General features: G+C 46.8%; 1 protein-coding gene across 2 annotated transcripts; it reads left to right on the top strand.

Annotated features, from left to right (window-relative positions):
• The first annotated feature begins 2,612 nt into the window (after positions 1–2,612).
• LOC135818339 (mothers against decapentaplegic homolog 3-like) lies at positions 2,613–16,664 on the top strand. Of its 2 annotated transcripts, none has more exons than XM_065331699.1 (8): positions 2,613–3,482; positions 9,908–10,123; positions 10,349–10,447; positions 11,137–11,184; positions 12,023–12,094; positions 13,073–13,170; positions 14,085–14,411; positions 15,444–16,664. In XM_065331699.1, the coding sequence occupies exons 1-8, from the start codon at positions 3,065–3,067 to the stop codon at positions 15,642–15,644; spliced, it is 1,479 nt and encodes a 492-aa protein (XP_065187771.1). In that variant the 5' UTR covers positions 2,613–3,064; the 3' UTR covers positions 15,645–16,664. The 2 variants fall into 2 exon arrangements, with proteins under 2 accessions (XP_065187771.1, XP_065187770.1); XM_065331698.1 differs by lacking the exon at positions 2,613–3,482 and adding an exon at positions 8,615–9,176.
• Positions 16,665–17,194: the final 530 nt, after the last annotated feature.

The following is a 17,194-nucleotide window of genomic DNA, read 5'->3' as shown; positions in this document are numbered from 1 at the left end:
TAGTTATTTGGAGGTTTGCAAGTCACACTCTACAGAGTAGAGACCATGCACTGACTGTTTGCACTACAAACTCTCACCTGTATCCGGTGTGTCATGTAGTATTTCTTTCCTTTCTTCGTCTTTTTGTGAGAGCTTGGACAATCCACTTGTCCAGGCAAGAAGGCAGCAATGCCTGTTCATTCTGGCGAAGTAAAATAAAGTATACCAACCAACCATGTACTACTAGTAGTGCTATAGTCATGTACATGTAGATCTAAACACACGGGCGCACGCTCCAACACGCGTGTGCTTACACATATTTAGCCCAATGAGCAATAATGTCTTATGTTTTTTTTTAGAAAGGATTGGGAGAACTTCAAATTCAAAGGATTAGTTGGGGAAGTGAACTGCCTGAAAATAGAAAACAAATCACCAGACCCACCAGTCCTGGTGTGTCTGGCTTTTGTTTTAGAATTGTGATAAACAGAACGAGCCGAACAGTCATTTCACAAAGGATATTTTTCTTCTGAAAGACCACTAATTCTTCCTCCAACAAATGAATAACCAACTCATTCAATAACTCAATCAAGTAAGTTCACGAGCTGAAGCCGTGAAGGTACATTCTACTTGTACATGTAGATGTAGATGTACATGTGTACATCTACATGTACATGTACAAGTTATGCTATTATCCACTAACACCACCAGTTACATTGTACTTTACAATCAGCTCATGCTCATGCTTCATTGAATTTGCTGTACATTTTTTGAGTAGGGTTCCAATTTACTGATATCACAGTCCTCCTTTCATGCAATAATCCTTATGCCAGTTGCACAGATAAACGAAATCCCGCAGAATCCCGTAGACCCCGTTGGGTGTTGAATGTGCAGGACCCTATTGTGTTTTCTGCTATTTACACTAAGAAATGGGCCCTTTTTCAGTTCAGTTCGTTGCCTCAAGAGGGCCCTGAACGCATTTCATACGAAACCTTTTTTCTGACAAAGATCTACTACGTCTAGCTAGTCATTACTTCTTAACCAAAGTGAAGAAGCTGGAAAAGCGATTGCTTGCTATTTAATTATGAGGCTAAAATTGGTCAAATGCGCATGCATAGCACACAATGAACGCGTCTACGGGATTCTACGGGATTTCGTGGGTCTGTACAACTGCTTGAACTGGCATAAGGTCTATTGTTTTCAGTACTTGAATTGTGTTCTACTCCTCAATAAATTGCCTTGAAATTGTGTTTTGTTTGCCCGTAAAAGAGGCTACTAATAATACATATCAGCTCATGCGATAACATTGCACGACACTGATCAACGGTACGGACGTTCTACATTAATTAAATTTTACATATACATGTACATGTACATGTTCATTGTAAGTGGCAGTCTGCTCTAGCCTCTAGCACATCTTGTACGCACCCTCCAACAGTCTTCCAACTTGGTATGGTATGGTATTGATATAATATTTGAATTCGGTATCTCAACAGTATAATGTACCACTTGGGAAGATCCGAATGACATACATGTACATGTAGATACATAAACATAAAAGTGGAGCTTGGACTTTCATCTCGTGCTTGTCTTGGTTGCGCTCATCTTTAGGCTACTCATCTTCCCCTCCTTACATGTATGCTATTTCTAAACCTTAGAACCTTCCAAGTTGTCGTTTCTCGACTGCCTCCATGTGGACGGGACTGCTGATGAGCGATACAAGCACAATGACATTAGTTATTATAATAAAATCTTGATTAGTTTGAGGGAAAGACACAAACGGGAAAAGTCTGAAGAAAAAATTGACTGTCACCACCAGGACTCGAACCAGGGACCCTCGCTTGTACCCAGCGATGCTCTAAACACTGAGAATAATAAAATAACTATACATGTACATACATGTACATGTATAGTTATTATAATAAACCGACTCCCTGATGCCGCTGATGGGAATGAAAAACTAATAATATTATTATTAGTTTTTCATTCCCATCAGCGGCATCAGGGAGTCGGTTTATTCCACTCCCTGATTTCACGAAGCTACGGACATACATGTATTGCATTTGTACATGTAAATCTAACTAAATCATACATTAATTTTTACAGTAAGTAAATTTTGAGGGAGTTGAAATGGAGTTCGATCTGCTGGTACATGTACAGACTGACCACGCACTGTACAATTACAGTTCTGTCCGCAGATTGAGTAATGTACACGTCCGTACACCATGTACACGTACACGTGACCTACGCTCTAATGAGTTCTGGACGTCATCAAGATCAGATGACTGTATGTACAGTACTGGCTTTGTACACGCACAGCGCATAGCATGCAGGGCTAGCAAGCCTAGCATGGCCACTTATTCATTACGACATTATTAGTTATTGCCAATATTGGGGACCTGGTCTGGTCCTGGATCGATCTTGCCCTGTTCACCCCGCTGCGCTGCAGCATGTTTATCGGGGATGAGGAGTCGTTTTTGATTGTACAATGATTACTGTATGTACATTATGATGTGCTGGGCATGGGCAGCCCGTCGACATGATCAGTGCAACTGTCTGTAGTGTAGATCTACGCACTAGGTGGCTGGATCATGGACTCAACTGGACGTAGAATACACACGCACGGAATCTGATGCAGCATGTCGCATTTTTGCGGCAGTATTTTGTCAGCTTGCGACTTCTTTCGTCATTTGCGCTTTTGATTTGCTATTTAGGTCGAAGAGGAACGATACAGGTTGCTCAGTTGGACTCTTGCTCTCGCGGAGCGGTGTGCGTGGCTGGCTGATTAATCCGTTCTGTTCTCGTGTAGTAGGATCGTAGCATTGGGTTTGTTGAAGTAAGTCTAGCTCAAGTAGTTCGCCGCGGCTCTCGTGAGCAGTGGTATAGCTCGGTAGCCAGAGAAATCGTTCTTGCACGGCGGAAGGTCTGCTAAACGCCTTGTGGACCCCCTCCGCCTCGGCGATTGCTCTAGAAAAGTCCTTTTCAATTGAACCGCCATTATAAATAAATTGCTCCCCGTTAGTGGAGGTGGTCCCTGGCTGATAGCTCTGCAAAGTAGCAATCATCAACCGACTTGCGAATATCCGGAATGAGTATAAACGTGAATTTGCCGTTTTGTCCTCCAGTCATCAAGCGACTCACTAGCCATGTGAAAGAAGGTAGTGGACAAGATGATCAGCCAACGGACAAAGACTGGATCGACAAAGCGGTTCGCTCGCTTGTGAAAAAACTCAAGCGGAGCGGTCAGACAGCTGAGTTAGAGCGTGCGCTAACGTCGCAAGGCAGTCGGACTGGCTGCGTGTACATCCCTCGATCACTGGACGGACGCTTGCAGATCGCGCATCGCAAGGGCTTGCCTCATGTCATCTACTGCAGGCTATTCCGCTGGCCGTCTCTGCAGACTCACCACGAGCTGAAGGCTGTGGACTGGTGTGAGTTCGCCTTCAACCTGAAAAAGGACGATGTTTGCGTCAACCCGTATCATTACGAGCGCGTGGAAGCTCCAAGTAAGTGAACACAGCTAGCGCTGCACTCACCTCTATGCTGTTGTCAACTGATTGTGTTTTTGTCTCTACTGGCGAGCTGCGTGCAACATGTGAGTGCGAGTTTGTCGCTTCATATCTCCTTTATCGTGGCGCTAGTTTTTCTTCAGCACTTCAGCTTTCAGAACTAGCTTTGTTGTTGCTACTCCTGCCATCGTTGGTGGCAGTGTGATACTAGTAAAATTAATGATAGGCCAGGCCCTGTCGGTGTCACGGAACTCCTCAACTCCCTACATACTACAGTAGCTTGACTCCGAAGTGGTTGAAACGTGTGCATGCCGCGGGCGACGTCCTGTCTGGGGTATGAATGTTCTGTCATCCGTCACTCATTCCGCCCGCGTCTTTGTAAAGCGAATACTACTAGTATGTAAAGACTCTAAAGTCAAGAGTTTACCTTGCAATCTATCTTCATCAATTTCGAACGGGAAATCTCACGTCCAAAATGGCGCTCCTCGTGTTGGAACGTGTGTTGTCAACGTGAAATAGTGAAATAGGTCCATCTCCTGTTGGAGAAAAGCGTGAAGTAATTCCAACTGTTTTGATATCAAATCTTCGGGAATCTAGATAACTGAATACTTCACTACAGCTCGATGTGTTTTGCTTTTGTTTTGGAAACGAATCACCGTCGCCAATTTTTGTTTACAGCTACCTGTGACTAACGACCACCCCTTGGGGCCAGAGAAAGCGGTCTTTATCGGCAGGTGGTCCTTGGTTAGAGGTTTGCAACGCACAACCATAAGGAACGGATACTCCCTCGACTTAGGCTGAGGCCTGTGGAGACAAATACAAAATAATACAAATGTGAGACCGTGCGTGCCTGGCGAAGTGGTCTGTAGTACCAGGCTGGTCGCTAGTCACGGTGGTCTGTAGTACCAGGCTGGTCGCTAGTCACGGTGGTCTGTAGTACCAGGCTGGTCGCTAGTCACGGTGGTCTTTAGTACCAGGCTGGTCGCTAGTCCCGCTGGTCTGTAGTACCAGGCTGGTCGCTAGTCACGGTGGTCTTTAGTACCAGGTTTTACTTTACATGTAGCTATAGGTTGTGCAGGTGCTTCTGTTTGGAGAAGGAAGGAACTTTTTGCCGCAGTTTGTGACTGAAATTACATGTACTACTTGCAAGTCCGGTGAGTGTCGCTGCCGAACCCAGCCGAGCCGATAGTGCTTTCAATTCTGCTAAAAGTGCCGCTATGACGGCAACCAGTTCGTCGTCGTCCAAATCACCAAGCCCGACTGCAGCAACAGAGACAGGTCCGCGCCTACTTCATCACCCATTTGGTCCTGGAGAGGGAGAAGTACAATATTGTACTACTCCCTGGTCCTGTCCGCAACGAGATGAAAGGGAAAAGGTGAGCATCTCAATGTTTGGTCGCGAGCTAAACATGATGTCGTTCAACACTCCCAAAAACTCACCGAAATGCACTACGTGCAATGCACTACGTGCAATGCACTACGTGCAACGTAGACTCTTGACACCACTTGAACGCGGTCAAATTCAACGCATGTATAATTCTGCATTTAAACGTGCAACGATAACTCTCTAAAGTCAGTCTGTCTACAAGAAAATCTAATTCGTCCTCTGCGAAAAACCTGGTACTACTAGCGATCTCCATCGCATCTAATGACCAACTGTAATCAGATGTACTCGAGTTTCTAACCGGCAAGCGTGTTGTCGTTTTGCCGCTTGTACGAAGATCTGATCTGTAGGAGATGAGCATTGCTAATCTTCTCCATTCCGCTGACTCCAGTATTCTCTTTCTCTGAAAGAACTGAGCAGTCACGCGGCGCAGCACGTAGCAACAGACGTTGATGTGGCGTGTTGTAGGTATGAGTCATTTGAGTTTGGAGCCGAGATGACTGCCTGCGTTTGTAAGCTTGAGCCAGTCAACTCAATGGCACTGGTGGCACGCGGCATTGTAAAGACACTGAAGTACGTAGACTTTAGTTGTGATCCTCCCTACGCTGAACATACTCATACATGTCGTGACTCGCATAGGTCAGTCACTATTTGACTCCTTTCAAGTACATGTGTTCTCGCATTTCTGCATGAAAATTGAGTATCCGTAAGTATTAAGTTGATAAACTTCGTTTGGTGTGTGAAGGGCAACCATTGACCAATAAATTAATTGGAACCACTTTGCTTGCTGTGTTGCTATTAATTTGTCCGCCAACTGGGAGGGTTGTTGGCAGATGAGTGCTCTCTTGTGCTGCGAAAGTGCTGTTCTCATTGGCTCTTTCGACTGTGGTTGCTCAATCAAGTCCCATCGAATAGTGACATCTCAGATGAGCGAAGTTGCCCTTGGTCCATGCTGTGTGCTCTGAGATAGCTGGTGGCCACTAATAGCAGAAGCTGTTAGTAAGGTTTTGTCGGCAATGCATGAGAAATGTTAGTGTTTTGTTTATTCTGAATATTTGGCGGGGCACAATGGAGCCTGTCAGGCGTGGGGTTCTGATGCCAGGCTCCCATGCAGGTAGCACTATTCACTGACAGGATACTGGCCAGTTTCATTGGCATGTGAGTGAATTGACAGACTGCAGGCTATCACGAATTTTATGTTTGGTGTGGTAGCAGATCCGTCGAGATACAGGGGCGACGAGGGCACTGATTGCCTTTACCGAGATGAACATGTCAGGCCTGCACTATTCTACACGGAGAGTTCAGCAGGCCTGCCATAGAAAACACGAGCCTAGCCTGTTGAATATGGTGGTGATGTCATGTCCATTGGCGTATTGGCCTGCCGTCCTGTCGTGTTCGTCATAAACCCCAATCATTTCAGCGGCATCAAATTTTGCGCACACTCACCACTCTAACCGTAATCCTCATCAAACCAGAATCATAAAAATTATAAACCCATCAGGTTTGGAAGTCAGAATTTATACTACACTCATTTTTGAAACATGAAGGTTTACACTGTGCCATCAGCTCTATCTTGTCATCAGCTCTGTATTCCTAGCTTGACTGACATAACAGCCGCCTGCCAGTGATCTGGCCGCGCCTGCTATAAGGTAGCCAGCCTTTGTAGTCACAACGATGCTTTGAGGAAGAGTACAAGACCGAGATGGTTGGAAGCAACTGCTGTGTTTTCGGCAGAGTCTAATGTTAGGCAGAGTGTTAGCACCTGTTGGTGGTGTTTTGGCAATGAGCTAGGTGTATGCTGGCAGAGATGCGGACCCTCATGGGTAGGGCACAGCAGCTAGCAGGGGCTGGATAAGCAAAAAGCAGGTACTGTGAGCTTAGACGTTTGTGGATGGTTGGGCGTGTTCTGATGTCATTTGCCGAAGGAAGTTGTCTTCGTTTCGTGTCGTGACACACACGGACGGTGACTGTAGGCAATTGAAATGTATCTTTTAATTACTTCACATGATCTCCTGGAGGTTAGAAAGCATTATTTGGAAGTACGTCCATGCCTTGCTACTGTGTAAGGCTTTGGCAGGTGAAATTGTGGTGATCCTTGAATGTAAACTTTCATGAAGCTGTTCGGAAACAGCTCTCATATTCACCTGGAGGAATATTTGGTGGAGCTCTTTCTCGGTCGTAATGAGTGTTGTCCTCGGTAGTGAGGATACTCTGTTAAGTGTTAGTGTGTTAGAAAGTCTTGTGTGGTGACTGGTGGTGAAGGAAAATATACATTTTCTTTGTTTCACATGGAATCTGTGTGGCAAGCAGCAAAAAACCCTGTTTCTTTGAATGGTGAGCAGAGGGCTGTGCTTGTTCACTTTGCGCGTGTGCACAGTCCGCTTTGAAACTCTTCCCTTTGAATAGATTTGGGTGTTGACAGGAGCCCCCCCCCCCCCCCCCCCCCGTGCTGGGTGGAATTGATCCAATCTTCAGGTGCATGGATTCCTCGTGCAGGCCTTTTTCTCTAACAAATGCATTCTCTGCATGGTACACTGAAGAGACCGATGGGGGTCTTTCATTTTCACAGCCTGTCCGGCTTTTCACTATTTTATGTTGGTGGTGAGAACCATCTGTTGGTATTTGGCAAGCTTCAATGTAGACATTCGCTCAGTGGTAAATCCATCCAAATATGTCCTCTCGCCCAACTGGACTTGCAATATTATACCAAGTCTTGAACAAGCAACTAGATTTGAGGGCCTAGCTAATAGCCATGCACACAGAGGTGTTCGATAGAGAACTTGCCTCGACCCTTCAGAATGTGTCTACTTGATTAGAATTAGTATATGTTGTATTGGACTCGAAAACATCCCTATCTGGATTGTTAGTGGGGCAGTTGTAGCAAGTGGGTCGAGTGTATTATACATGTGAGAAGAATGTTATAGGATGTGCTCACTCCACGACGACGTGTTGTATATTCTAATTGTGCAGTTTAGGACAAGATAAGGGTCTTCTCTTCAGCCATAGACCCCTTAGCTCGTTTTGTTTCAGATGTTTGCGAAGCGTGTTTGGAAAGTGGAAGTTTCCTTTGTGTTCATTCTAAAGTTCGAACATCGCCTTTCTAGTTTGGGGGCTGAAGCTTCGTGTGAAGGCAACTCTGATTGTACATTGAGGGTAGCTGAGATGCAGGAGGAGAATGTGCTTTGAAAACACACCACGCGTCTTGACAGTCAAGGCTGGAAGTTGATGGCCACGCATGCACGAGATCTTTGTCTATTTTTTGACAGTGCCTCCTGGTGGTGGTGGTGGTGGTTGAGGTCCACTGCTGTGCTGTAGAGTTCACTCCTGTCACCAGTAGCTACAGGATTTGTATGCTGCCTTTGTATGCTGCCTTTGCAGGCAGCAGGAACGTTGACAATGTCCCCAGTGCCACAGCAGCACGTGCCAGCTATTTAGGTCAGAACACAAGAGTGATAGTGACGTGTTTGGGGCTGCAGCGTGAAGCATTTGTCTAAATCCACAACAGTCCTAGTCATCTTACTGCTTCATTGTATGGATTGCATGCCTCGCCGGGCATGCTGGATACTCTCAGAGTACTGGGGACTGGCAAAGTGCTGTAATCCCTACTGATTGAGATCTATAGCTGTCAGCGCGGACCACAAGATGTCGTTGACTGGAAGTTCTGTGTCGAACCTGAAGTGTAGCCGGTTTGGCGTGCCAAACAGCAATTCTTTGCTCAAACTATGTCGATGTTGCTCGCCGTTGCTCTGTGGGAATGAAAGAAGAAACCTTAGGAAAGCCCCTTCGGCTGAGGTCCTTTCTCAAAGGATAACTTGAGACTTACCCTATCAGAGTTCTTTGGTCCTCTCCACCTTACAAGAACATGCAGATGTTCGGAGACACGCGTATGAATAAGTACCTTTTCGTACCTGCTGGAGTGAGGAGGCTTGTCAGTTTGTCTGCCGGCGTTCAACCAGATGGCACGAGTAAAGCGGACGATCACCTCGACTGGTCGTACAAGTGCGCCAAGTCGGTCATCAGGAAGCTGCGCGACTCTCGCCACTCGGCCAAGGACCTGGAGAACGTCCTGAAGCTGGGAGCGGCTCAGGAAACGGAGTGCATCTGCGTCGCTCGCTCCCTGGATGGCCGCGTGCAGGTCGGAGATGAGAAGGGACCGCCTCACTTCATGTACTGTCGTTTGTTTCGCTGGCCCGATCTGAAAACCTACCACGAGCTGCGAGCGCTAAACTGCTGTCCAAATGCGTTCCACTTAAAGAAGGAGCACATCTGTATCAATCCCTACCACTACACTCTGGTGACACCCACAGGTACTAGCTGCGTACGGTAACTGTCTTAGTAAGTGTGCAGCGTAATATCCAAGAGGTCCTTGCGCATATCATTCCTAAGATACTGCAGGGACGTCGGAAGGTATTCTAGTCAGGGGCGTCGGACACGGTACGGTCACTACGGTATTGACCGTACCACTTGTTGCCCCAGTTGCTCCGTGAATCAATAAAATACACTGATTTGGGCTCTACAAATTTTTCGGCTCATCAACCCCTCCCCCTCGAGTAAATTGTACTTCAGATGGCTGAGCGCACCACACTAATATACCTTCCGACGCCCCTGCTAGTGTGGTACGGTCAGCCATCTGAAGTACAATTTACTGGTGGGGGAGTGGTGGCTGAGCGGAAAATTTTGGAAATTTAGATCCCAGATCAGTGCATTTATTGATTCACGGGGGGTACTTAGGGCAAAAAGTGGTACGGTCAATACTGTAGTGGCCTTACCGTGTCCGATGCCCCTGTAGTGTCCTGGCTTAACTAATTCCACCCCATGCTCCATATGGTGAAAAAGGAGAAGAACAAAATTAATGTTACGAGTTATGACTAACTGTAACTTGTCCTTCTCCTTTTTCACCATAATTTCATTGGCTCACCATCCGAGTTCATACTCCATATTTTCATATTTTCTCTATTTCTTCTGCTCTAGTGCAGTGCCGGCATTGATGGTAATGAAATCGTTTATTTGTTGTGTATCTCCCTGCCTGGTTTTGCAGCATTACCTCCCGTGATCATCTCACGCAATGCCCAGGGCGATGTCGACTCTAGGCAGCTGGCTGAGTTCAACTCGACCGCGGCCATGGGCCTGGCCATGGACGAGACTGAAATCCCGGAGAACCAGTCGACGGACTACTCTGGCGATATGGCCGGTTCTTGCTTCAGCCCAACGGGCTCGGCAGTTACCAGTGGGTACGCTACGTCTATTCCCCCAGGTGAGGAGATAACTTTCGGCATGGATGTTTGTGTGTGGTTGGGGGGGGGGGGGGGGCATGTGGGTGTGTATGTATGAGGAAGATTGCACTCTTGTATGAGCACATGCTCACGCATGTGGGACCGCGTCGGCAGGTGATATGCAGTACAAGCATGTTAAGACATTCAGACATCCAAGTCAGTTCTACAGATAACCTAACACCGTGCCTTATTTGTGCTCCTTGCAGAGACACCGCCACCAGGGTACCACCCGGATGAAGATCTGAAATCACCTATCAGTGTAACGGGCAGCACTGCCAGTGTCTACGCAGGCAGCGCAGGTCCAGGTATGATGTATTGTCTAGTATGTTTTGGTGGATACATTGTACTTGCTCCTTCTGCAGCCATTCCATTCATAAATCTGAGTCAACAATACAGGTAAATGCTGCAAAACATTGCCAGTCATACAGCACATACGGGTGTGCCAGCATTACCTAAGATCAACCATAGGCTCTCTAATGATCAGCATGCTCAACTGCTGTTGTCATTGCTGGATGGCTTCAAGGCCAACCTGGACCAACCTGCCCATCTTTCGGCCGCATAAGCATCTATTCCCACCAAACCCATACAGGCTCTGCCATGTCAATCCGCAGCCGTCCTTACCGGCTCACTCCAACCCATCACAGCCTCATCCAGACGCGACGCAATCTGTCTGCGACGACGGTGTGCAATGCCACCTCACGAAATACCACTCACAAACCTTTGTACAACTTTGCTGCAGAAAAGGTCAAAACCGTACGCCGCTTAGCTTGTCGCATCGCGAAAGTTGAACCAAGCTCAACTTCCCGCTTTACACAGCTGCGCTAGTGGATGGTCAGCCCCGATTCAATACTAGAAAATGTTTGTTCTGTCAACCCTCAACTTCTGTGTTCCAGTCGTATCTTCGTCCTCCCTGCAGTTTATTTATCTTTCTCGGTATTTGTTTGAGCTGGGTTTGTGTTTCTTTTTGTATTTAAAAAAAATGTTTTGCATTCAGGATCTCCTTTTGGAAGTGGCGGCAGTGTGGCGTCTTTTCCTCAGGGAGGTGAGTGTTCATTTCTCTCAGTAGCAATGTGAGCACACCCAAGCGAATGAATATTTGTTTCTTTTGGTGTACTTGTCATTTTTCCTTGTCGACCGGCTGGTGCAGATTATTGCTTCATAGGGAAACCTGTGTTTGATGATCACCTCTGGGGGAGGGGGGGGGGGGGGGTACACAGAAATCATGTTCTTATAGACGGATGGATTCTATATTCAGGTCTGGATGGAAGTGTAGGCACCAGTTCGGTAACAGGACATGAGATACCCATGTGTAGGAACGCTCGGTCCGCCGAGTGACTTGTCTGCACAGAAAGCACCAGTCCCCGCTCAATACACGGTGTTTCCGAGGATTCAGACCTCATCACCCACGTACGGAGCAACACCCAAATTTCTCAATGATATTGGGACATGTAACTCAGTGCTTTGTCTCAGAGTGATTTAGCCGCAGAGCAAAGCAATCGCCAGTCAGTTGACAAGCCACCTTTTCTTTATACGTTGGAGACACCGAAAAGCTAGGTTGCTGCCAATTCTGGTCAAATAGACTGTAGAGACGAATCAGCAGTGTGATATTATACTATTGAAGGTGGTATTTAGTGATTCTACAGTTCTGCCCGGAGAAATCCTAACTCCTGAATAAAGTAGCGCCACACTCGCGTGCACAGAGTGGCTTGTGTGGAGCTGAGGCCGCGTAGCCCCCACCCACCTCGGTGCGATTATTTTCATGTGGTTGGATTTCTGTGGCCAGGACTTCAGTACTTCCACAACCGACTTACTACTTGTCCAGTAGTATAATAATTCTGCAAGTGTCGCTTGTTTGGATTGTCCCATGCTTGTTTGCGCAGGCCCCAGATCTGCTGCTAGCTCAACGGATGGCTTCAGATCCAGTCCTTTGCCGTATACCCCAAGAGCAGTAGGTGAGACATTGGCTAGCATCTTAAAACGCAGGCATGTTATTGCTGATTGCAGTGTTTCAAATATTCATGGGTTGAGGGAATGGAAAAGGGAAACGTCTGAAGAAAAATTGCAGTTCCCGCTCCTCGATAGCCAACAACTGCTCCTTCTGTAGAATGAGCTGCGGGGATTGAACGCACGGTAGACCTTGCCATGAGTGTTATGCTTGATTTGCAAGTTCGCCTGCAAACCATCCAGTATAACTAGGGATGAATTGTACGCCCTTGAAGGTCACGTATTATAGCCGAGTTGAAAGAATAAGGATAACCTGGGAAGGAATGAAAGAGAGAAGTACATTCCTTCCAACCATCCTGATTTGGCCGGGACCATCCCGATATCGAGGGTGGTAATAGACACCCAAATGCATTAGTCTAGTGCCTCACGGCTACATTTCTATACATATTCATGCCTAGTCATGTCATTGTCCCGATCCTAGGTTTGTAAATGTTGGCAGGCTTGGAAGTAATGACTACTAGTACACATTAATTTGAGAGGACTTATATAATGTATTTTCAGGTATCACGATCGATCGGGTATCAATTCTGCCCTGCACCAGGACATCCCTGTGGCATGGTTTCTGTTATTAGTCAACTTCGCTAATAACGACTGCGGATATAACGACAATTCGCGAATAACGACATAATTTTCATGCCCAGAGCAAAGTCCCATCCAACTGTGACACATATAATGAGACTTCGCGTATAGCGACACTTCGCGAATAAGGACACTTTTCTGGTGCCCCGCCGAGTGTCGTTTTAAGCGAAGTTGACTGTATTTCTGTTCAACCTCGATGAAGCGCGAGCCGGAATATCGTTGCTATAACCGACAACTCGATTGTTAACAAATATTGTTAATTGACAACCGATTTTCATGGAGTGTTCACCCCTACTTACCACATTATTCGTATATGCATGTATTGGGTTGGCAAATCCTCTGTCCAGACTCTGACGAAACCACTAGTATCCACTACCAAGATTCGCCGCACTGGTGCGAGATCCGCTATTACGAGATGGCCCAGAGAGTTGGACACATCTTTGCCGTAAGTCCATCACTTCTGTGATCTTTGACTATACACGTAGCTTAGCTGGGTAAAATCTCCTGAAATTCATCTAAAGTTCGTATTAAACACAGGATCCTTTGTTAGGTTATGCCCGTGGCGAAGGCCATGAAAGCACACCTTTTGTACACGTATCATCTTGGGCAACTTGCCACCTCTTCTTCAACTGATATGGAACATTAGTATGAGGTGCGTGAACCTAGTTGTCCCCTGTTTAGTTTCTCTGAAGCACAATTCATTTGTAGGTGAGTACAGATGCAGGGGGAAAGAGATTACTCTCTGTAGAATAACTTTTCATGCACTAAGTAAGTGATCATTGGACTTAGATTCTGTCCATGCTACCTTCTGTACTTGTGTATGCCTTTATGCACTCTGGTGCATTCAGCACACTTTCAAGATGCCCTGACTGCCCCTGATTGTGCCTCAATTGGCTGCCAAAAAGGTTCACGTTTTGTTCATGCAAGGGCGTTTCGATTAGCATATACCCCCTTACCCCCCCCCCTCCCCTCTATTCAAAAGTCTTTTTGCCCATTAAACCCATGCTGATGTTCCTTAATCATTGCTGCCAGCCTAGCACGTTCGTAGTTGGTAACTTGTGCTTGCATGTTCTTCAACAGACCGTTCTTCAGGTCCCGCTATTACTGTATAATCACTGCAACGTGTCTGTAGCTGGCGCATACAGTCGTGACCGAAGAAATCCGACCCGCGATTCCAAAGTAGCGCCGCTTTTCCACTTCAATGACATCATGCACGTTCCAAAAACTGATCCGAGGGCCGCAGGAGCCGCACAAGCCTTGGCACTGCTTTCGGCACGTGGGTTGGATTTCTTTGACCACGACTGTAGATATACCACCTGTAGAGCTCTAAATCAGATCAATGTATTCATTTCCTTTCAGGCAACGATACCGTCCATCACCGTGAACGGTTTCACGCAAGACACAGCGAAAGACATGTTCACCCTCGGCCTGTGCACGAACCCAAATCGCACCACTGACGCGGAAAACGTACGACGGCACATCAAGCGTGGCGTACGCCTCACCTACATCGGCGGAGAAGTGTTTGCAGAATGCATTTCCGACAGTCCCATCTTCATCCAGTCGGCGTCATCCAATGCCCGCTACAAGTGGAACAAGACAACTGTCTGCAAAGTGCCGCCAGGCTGTCATCTGAAAATCTTCAACAATGAAGAGTTTGCAGCAGCGCTGCGTGATGCTGTATCCAAGGTAATTCACAAGATATGCTTACTTGAGCCGTGTAAGATTAGCCAAAATAGACCCATAGGTCAATTGTTCAAAAATGATTTTTCATTGCAAATTGTCTGTGTGTTGTACTCATGTACTCAAAGTTTCTAGCGGATTGGACAAGGGCATTAAAATGGGTAAAATGGATCGGAAGGATACACACTGAAGGTGAAATTAGGTGCACAATATCCAGAAATTCACTTCCGTAAGGATATTGATCCCTCTGCTTCTTGAGTTTCATGTGATTGTCCACGTCCCAAGGCGTTGTCTGAATGATTTCTCATTCAGATAGTTCTCCGCTGCATGCAGAGTCCTGCACTCCTAAAAATAATAAATTGACTTCATTCCACAGACCATCGAGCACGGGGTAACACAACTACATGATTTAGTGCAAGCATACTGGCCAGCACAGCTATCAGCATTCCTTCTGAGATCACTTGTAAGTTGTAACACAAGTAGTACACTTTTCTTGTTGCTCAAAGTTTCTCTGCTGTCCATCTTTTTGTGTGTTTGTCCATTTGTCTGGCTCTCTGTCTGTCTGTCTGTCTCTGTCTGTCTCTGTCTCTCTCTGTCTCTCTGTCTGTCTGTCTGTCTCTCTCTCTCTCTCTCTCTCTCTCTCTCTCTCTCTCTCTCTCTCTCTCTCTCTCTCTCTCTCTCTCTCTCTCTCTCTCTCTCTCTCTCTCTCTTTCTCTCTCTCTGTCTCTCTCTATCTCTCTCTCTTTCTCTCTCTCTTTCTCTCTCTCTTCTCTCTCTCTCTTCTCTCTCTTCTCTCTTTCTCTCTCTGTCTCTCTCTCTCTCTCTCTCTCTCTCTCTCTCTCTCTCTCTCTCTCTCTCTCTCTCTCTCTCTCTCTCTCTCTCTCTCTCTCTCTCTCTCTCTCTCTCTCTCTCTCTCTCTCTCTCTCTCTCTCTCTCTCTCTCTCTCTCTCTCTCTCTCTCTCTCTCTCTCTCTCTCTCTCTCTCTCTCTCTCTCTCTCTCTCTCTCTCTCTCTCTCCCACCCTCACTTCTCCACACAGGGTGTACAATCAGTACATGAACTGCTGAGGCTGGTAAATATTCGCATCAGCTTCATCAAAGGCTGGGGTGTGGTTTACTCTCGCAAAAAGGCCACCCAGTGTCCATGTTGGATAGAGATTCAGCTGACTGGTCCACTGCAGTGGCTGGACAAGGTCATGGTCAAGATGAGCGCCTTGCCACCGGGTAGTTCCAGAACCTGAGTTCAGAAGCAGACTTATCAGCCCGCACGCATGTACACACACACACACACACACACATACACACACACACACACACACACACACACACACACAACCGTTCTATCGAAAATATGAAGTCATGTTGCGTTCCGCTCTCCATCGCTGTCTAGCTGTAGTATCCTGATGTTGGCTAGCAGGACTTGAGAGATGTTTAGACCATTTTGTTCAGCTCTACGCCCCCCCCCCCCCCCCCCCCCCGCAACCCTACCCCTACTATACCTGCCCATGGTACCATCATATCGGCTTGCTGCTGTACCAGTGCCGGGTCAGTCACTAAGACATTGTGGAAGACTGATGTAAACTAATCCTATTACCACTACTTACTCAATACCTTTTTAGCGTGCTTTCATTGCATGTGCGTGGCGTGGCCATGAAGCTGCAAGCACGTCCCTAGGGTGATCCATGTGCTTTGCGTAACGATTTCTCATTATTTGAAGCTAGCAGCAAGCTACGCATTTGCTCCTCTCAGGCGCTTTATCAGGCTCACTAGGTAGGTAGATGCTCTTGTTTTGGGCGTCGCGCCGCTGCACTTGAAAATGAGTCGGCGTAATGCTCCATTCAGTCCACCCCCCCCCCCCTCCCACACACACACACACACACACTCCCAATTCCAGCCATTTGCCAAGTAGGCAGTTCAGCATATCCATTTCCGCCTGTCACCCTCATTCAGAAGTGGCAAATCTTCGTGCCGGGTTGCAACTTGTGTGTGTGCACTGTACTCAAGCGTGTTTCTTTCCCCGCGTAAACTTCACTTGTCAAATTCCCAAGCATAAGCCGTTTGCGCGACATAATAATTATTATCCCATTTTCCTTAGGTTACTGCAACTGCCAGCTCCACCAGCTATATTAATTTCGCCATGGCTCAAGTGCCAATTCCCTATTTCTGTTAATACTGTGTGTATGTGCTCCTATTCCAGTTTGTGTGTTCGTGGTGTTCTTCATTCTACGCTATCTTCAGCAAAGAAAAAGTGTCCTCCAGTGCGTCTGGTTTCGATTGTGTCTACTGGGACTGAGAGCGGGTTTCCAGCCGTGCTGCTGCCCACCGTCCACTGGGAACTTTTGGCCGGGCACATGGGCACACGGATGCGGCTAGTGGGCTTCTTGGCACTTGTCTGCTGGATTCTCCGGGTGTTAGCAGGCGTCGTAAGTCCCCACCCCCTGTGGAATGGACTCAGACGATAATAATTATTATTAATTATTTACTCCTTAAAAAAACTACTTTACTGGGATTGAACTACAAAACGGCACCTTCGTACAGATGCTGCGGGCAGCACCCCGACTACAAAAATCTAAAGAAAACCTCTCTCTAGATCTCTATCTATCTGTCTCGTGCGCACGTGTGCGTGCGAGCGAGCATGCATTAGAAAGTTCTAAGTGTTAGAAATAAAGTAAGTAAGGTGTAGAACGTCAGTACCGTTAGTCACATGTCGTGCAGTGACATGATGTCAGCATATCTACTTCTGGCGATGAACTTTTTATACCAAGGAGCTACAAATTACACTTTAATGTCC

This window comes from Sycon ciliatum, chromosome 5 (assembly GCF_964019385.1).
Source record: "Sycon ciliatum chromosome 5, ocSycCili1.1, whole genome shotgun sequence".
Taxonomy (NCBI): Eukaryota; Metazoa; Porifera; class Calcarea; order Leucosolenida; family Sycettidae; genus Sycon; species Sycon ciliatum.
This window is presented reverse-complemented; position numbering and strand designations above follow the sequence as displayed.

Excerpts from the sequence above, each read along its gene's own strand:
- LOC135818339 (XM_065331698.1), top strand. The coding sequence starts at position 8,732 with ATGCAGATGTTCGGAGACACGCGTATGAATAAGTACCTTTTCGTACCT. Across the intron at positions 10,448-11,136 it reads CGCAGGCAGCGCAGGTCCAG|GATCTCCTTTTGGAAGTGGC; the intron begins GTATGATGTATT and ends TTTTGCATTCAG. Across the intron at positions 11,185-12,022 it reads GGCGTCTTTTCCTCAGGGAG|GCCCCAGATCTGCTGCTAGC; the intron begins GTGAGTGTTCAT and ends TTGTTTGCGCAG.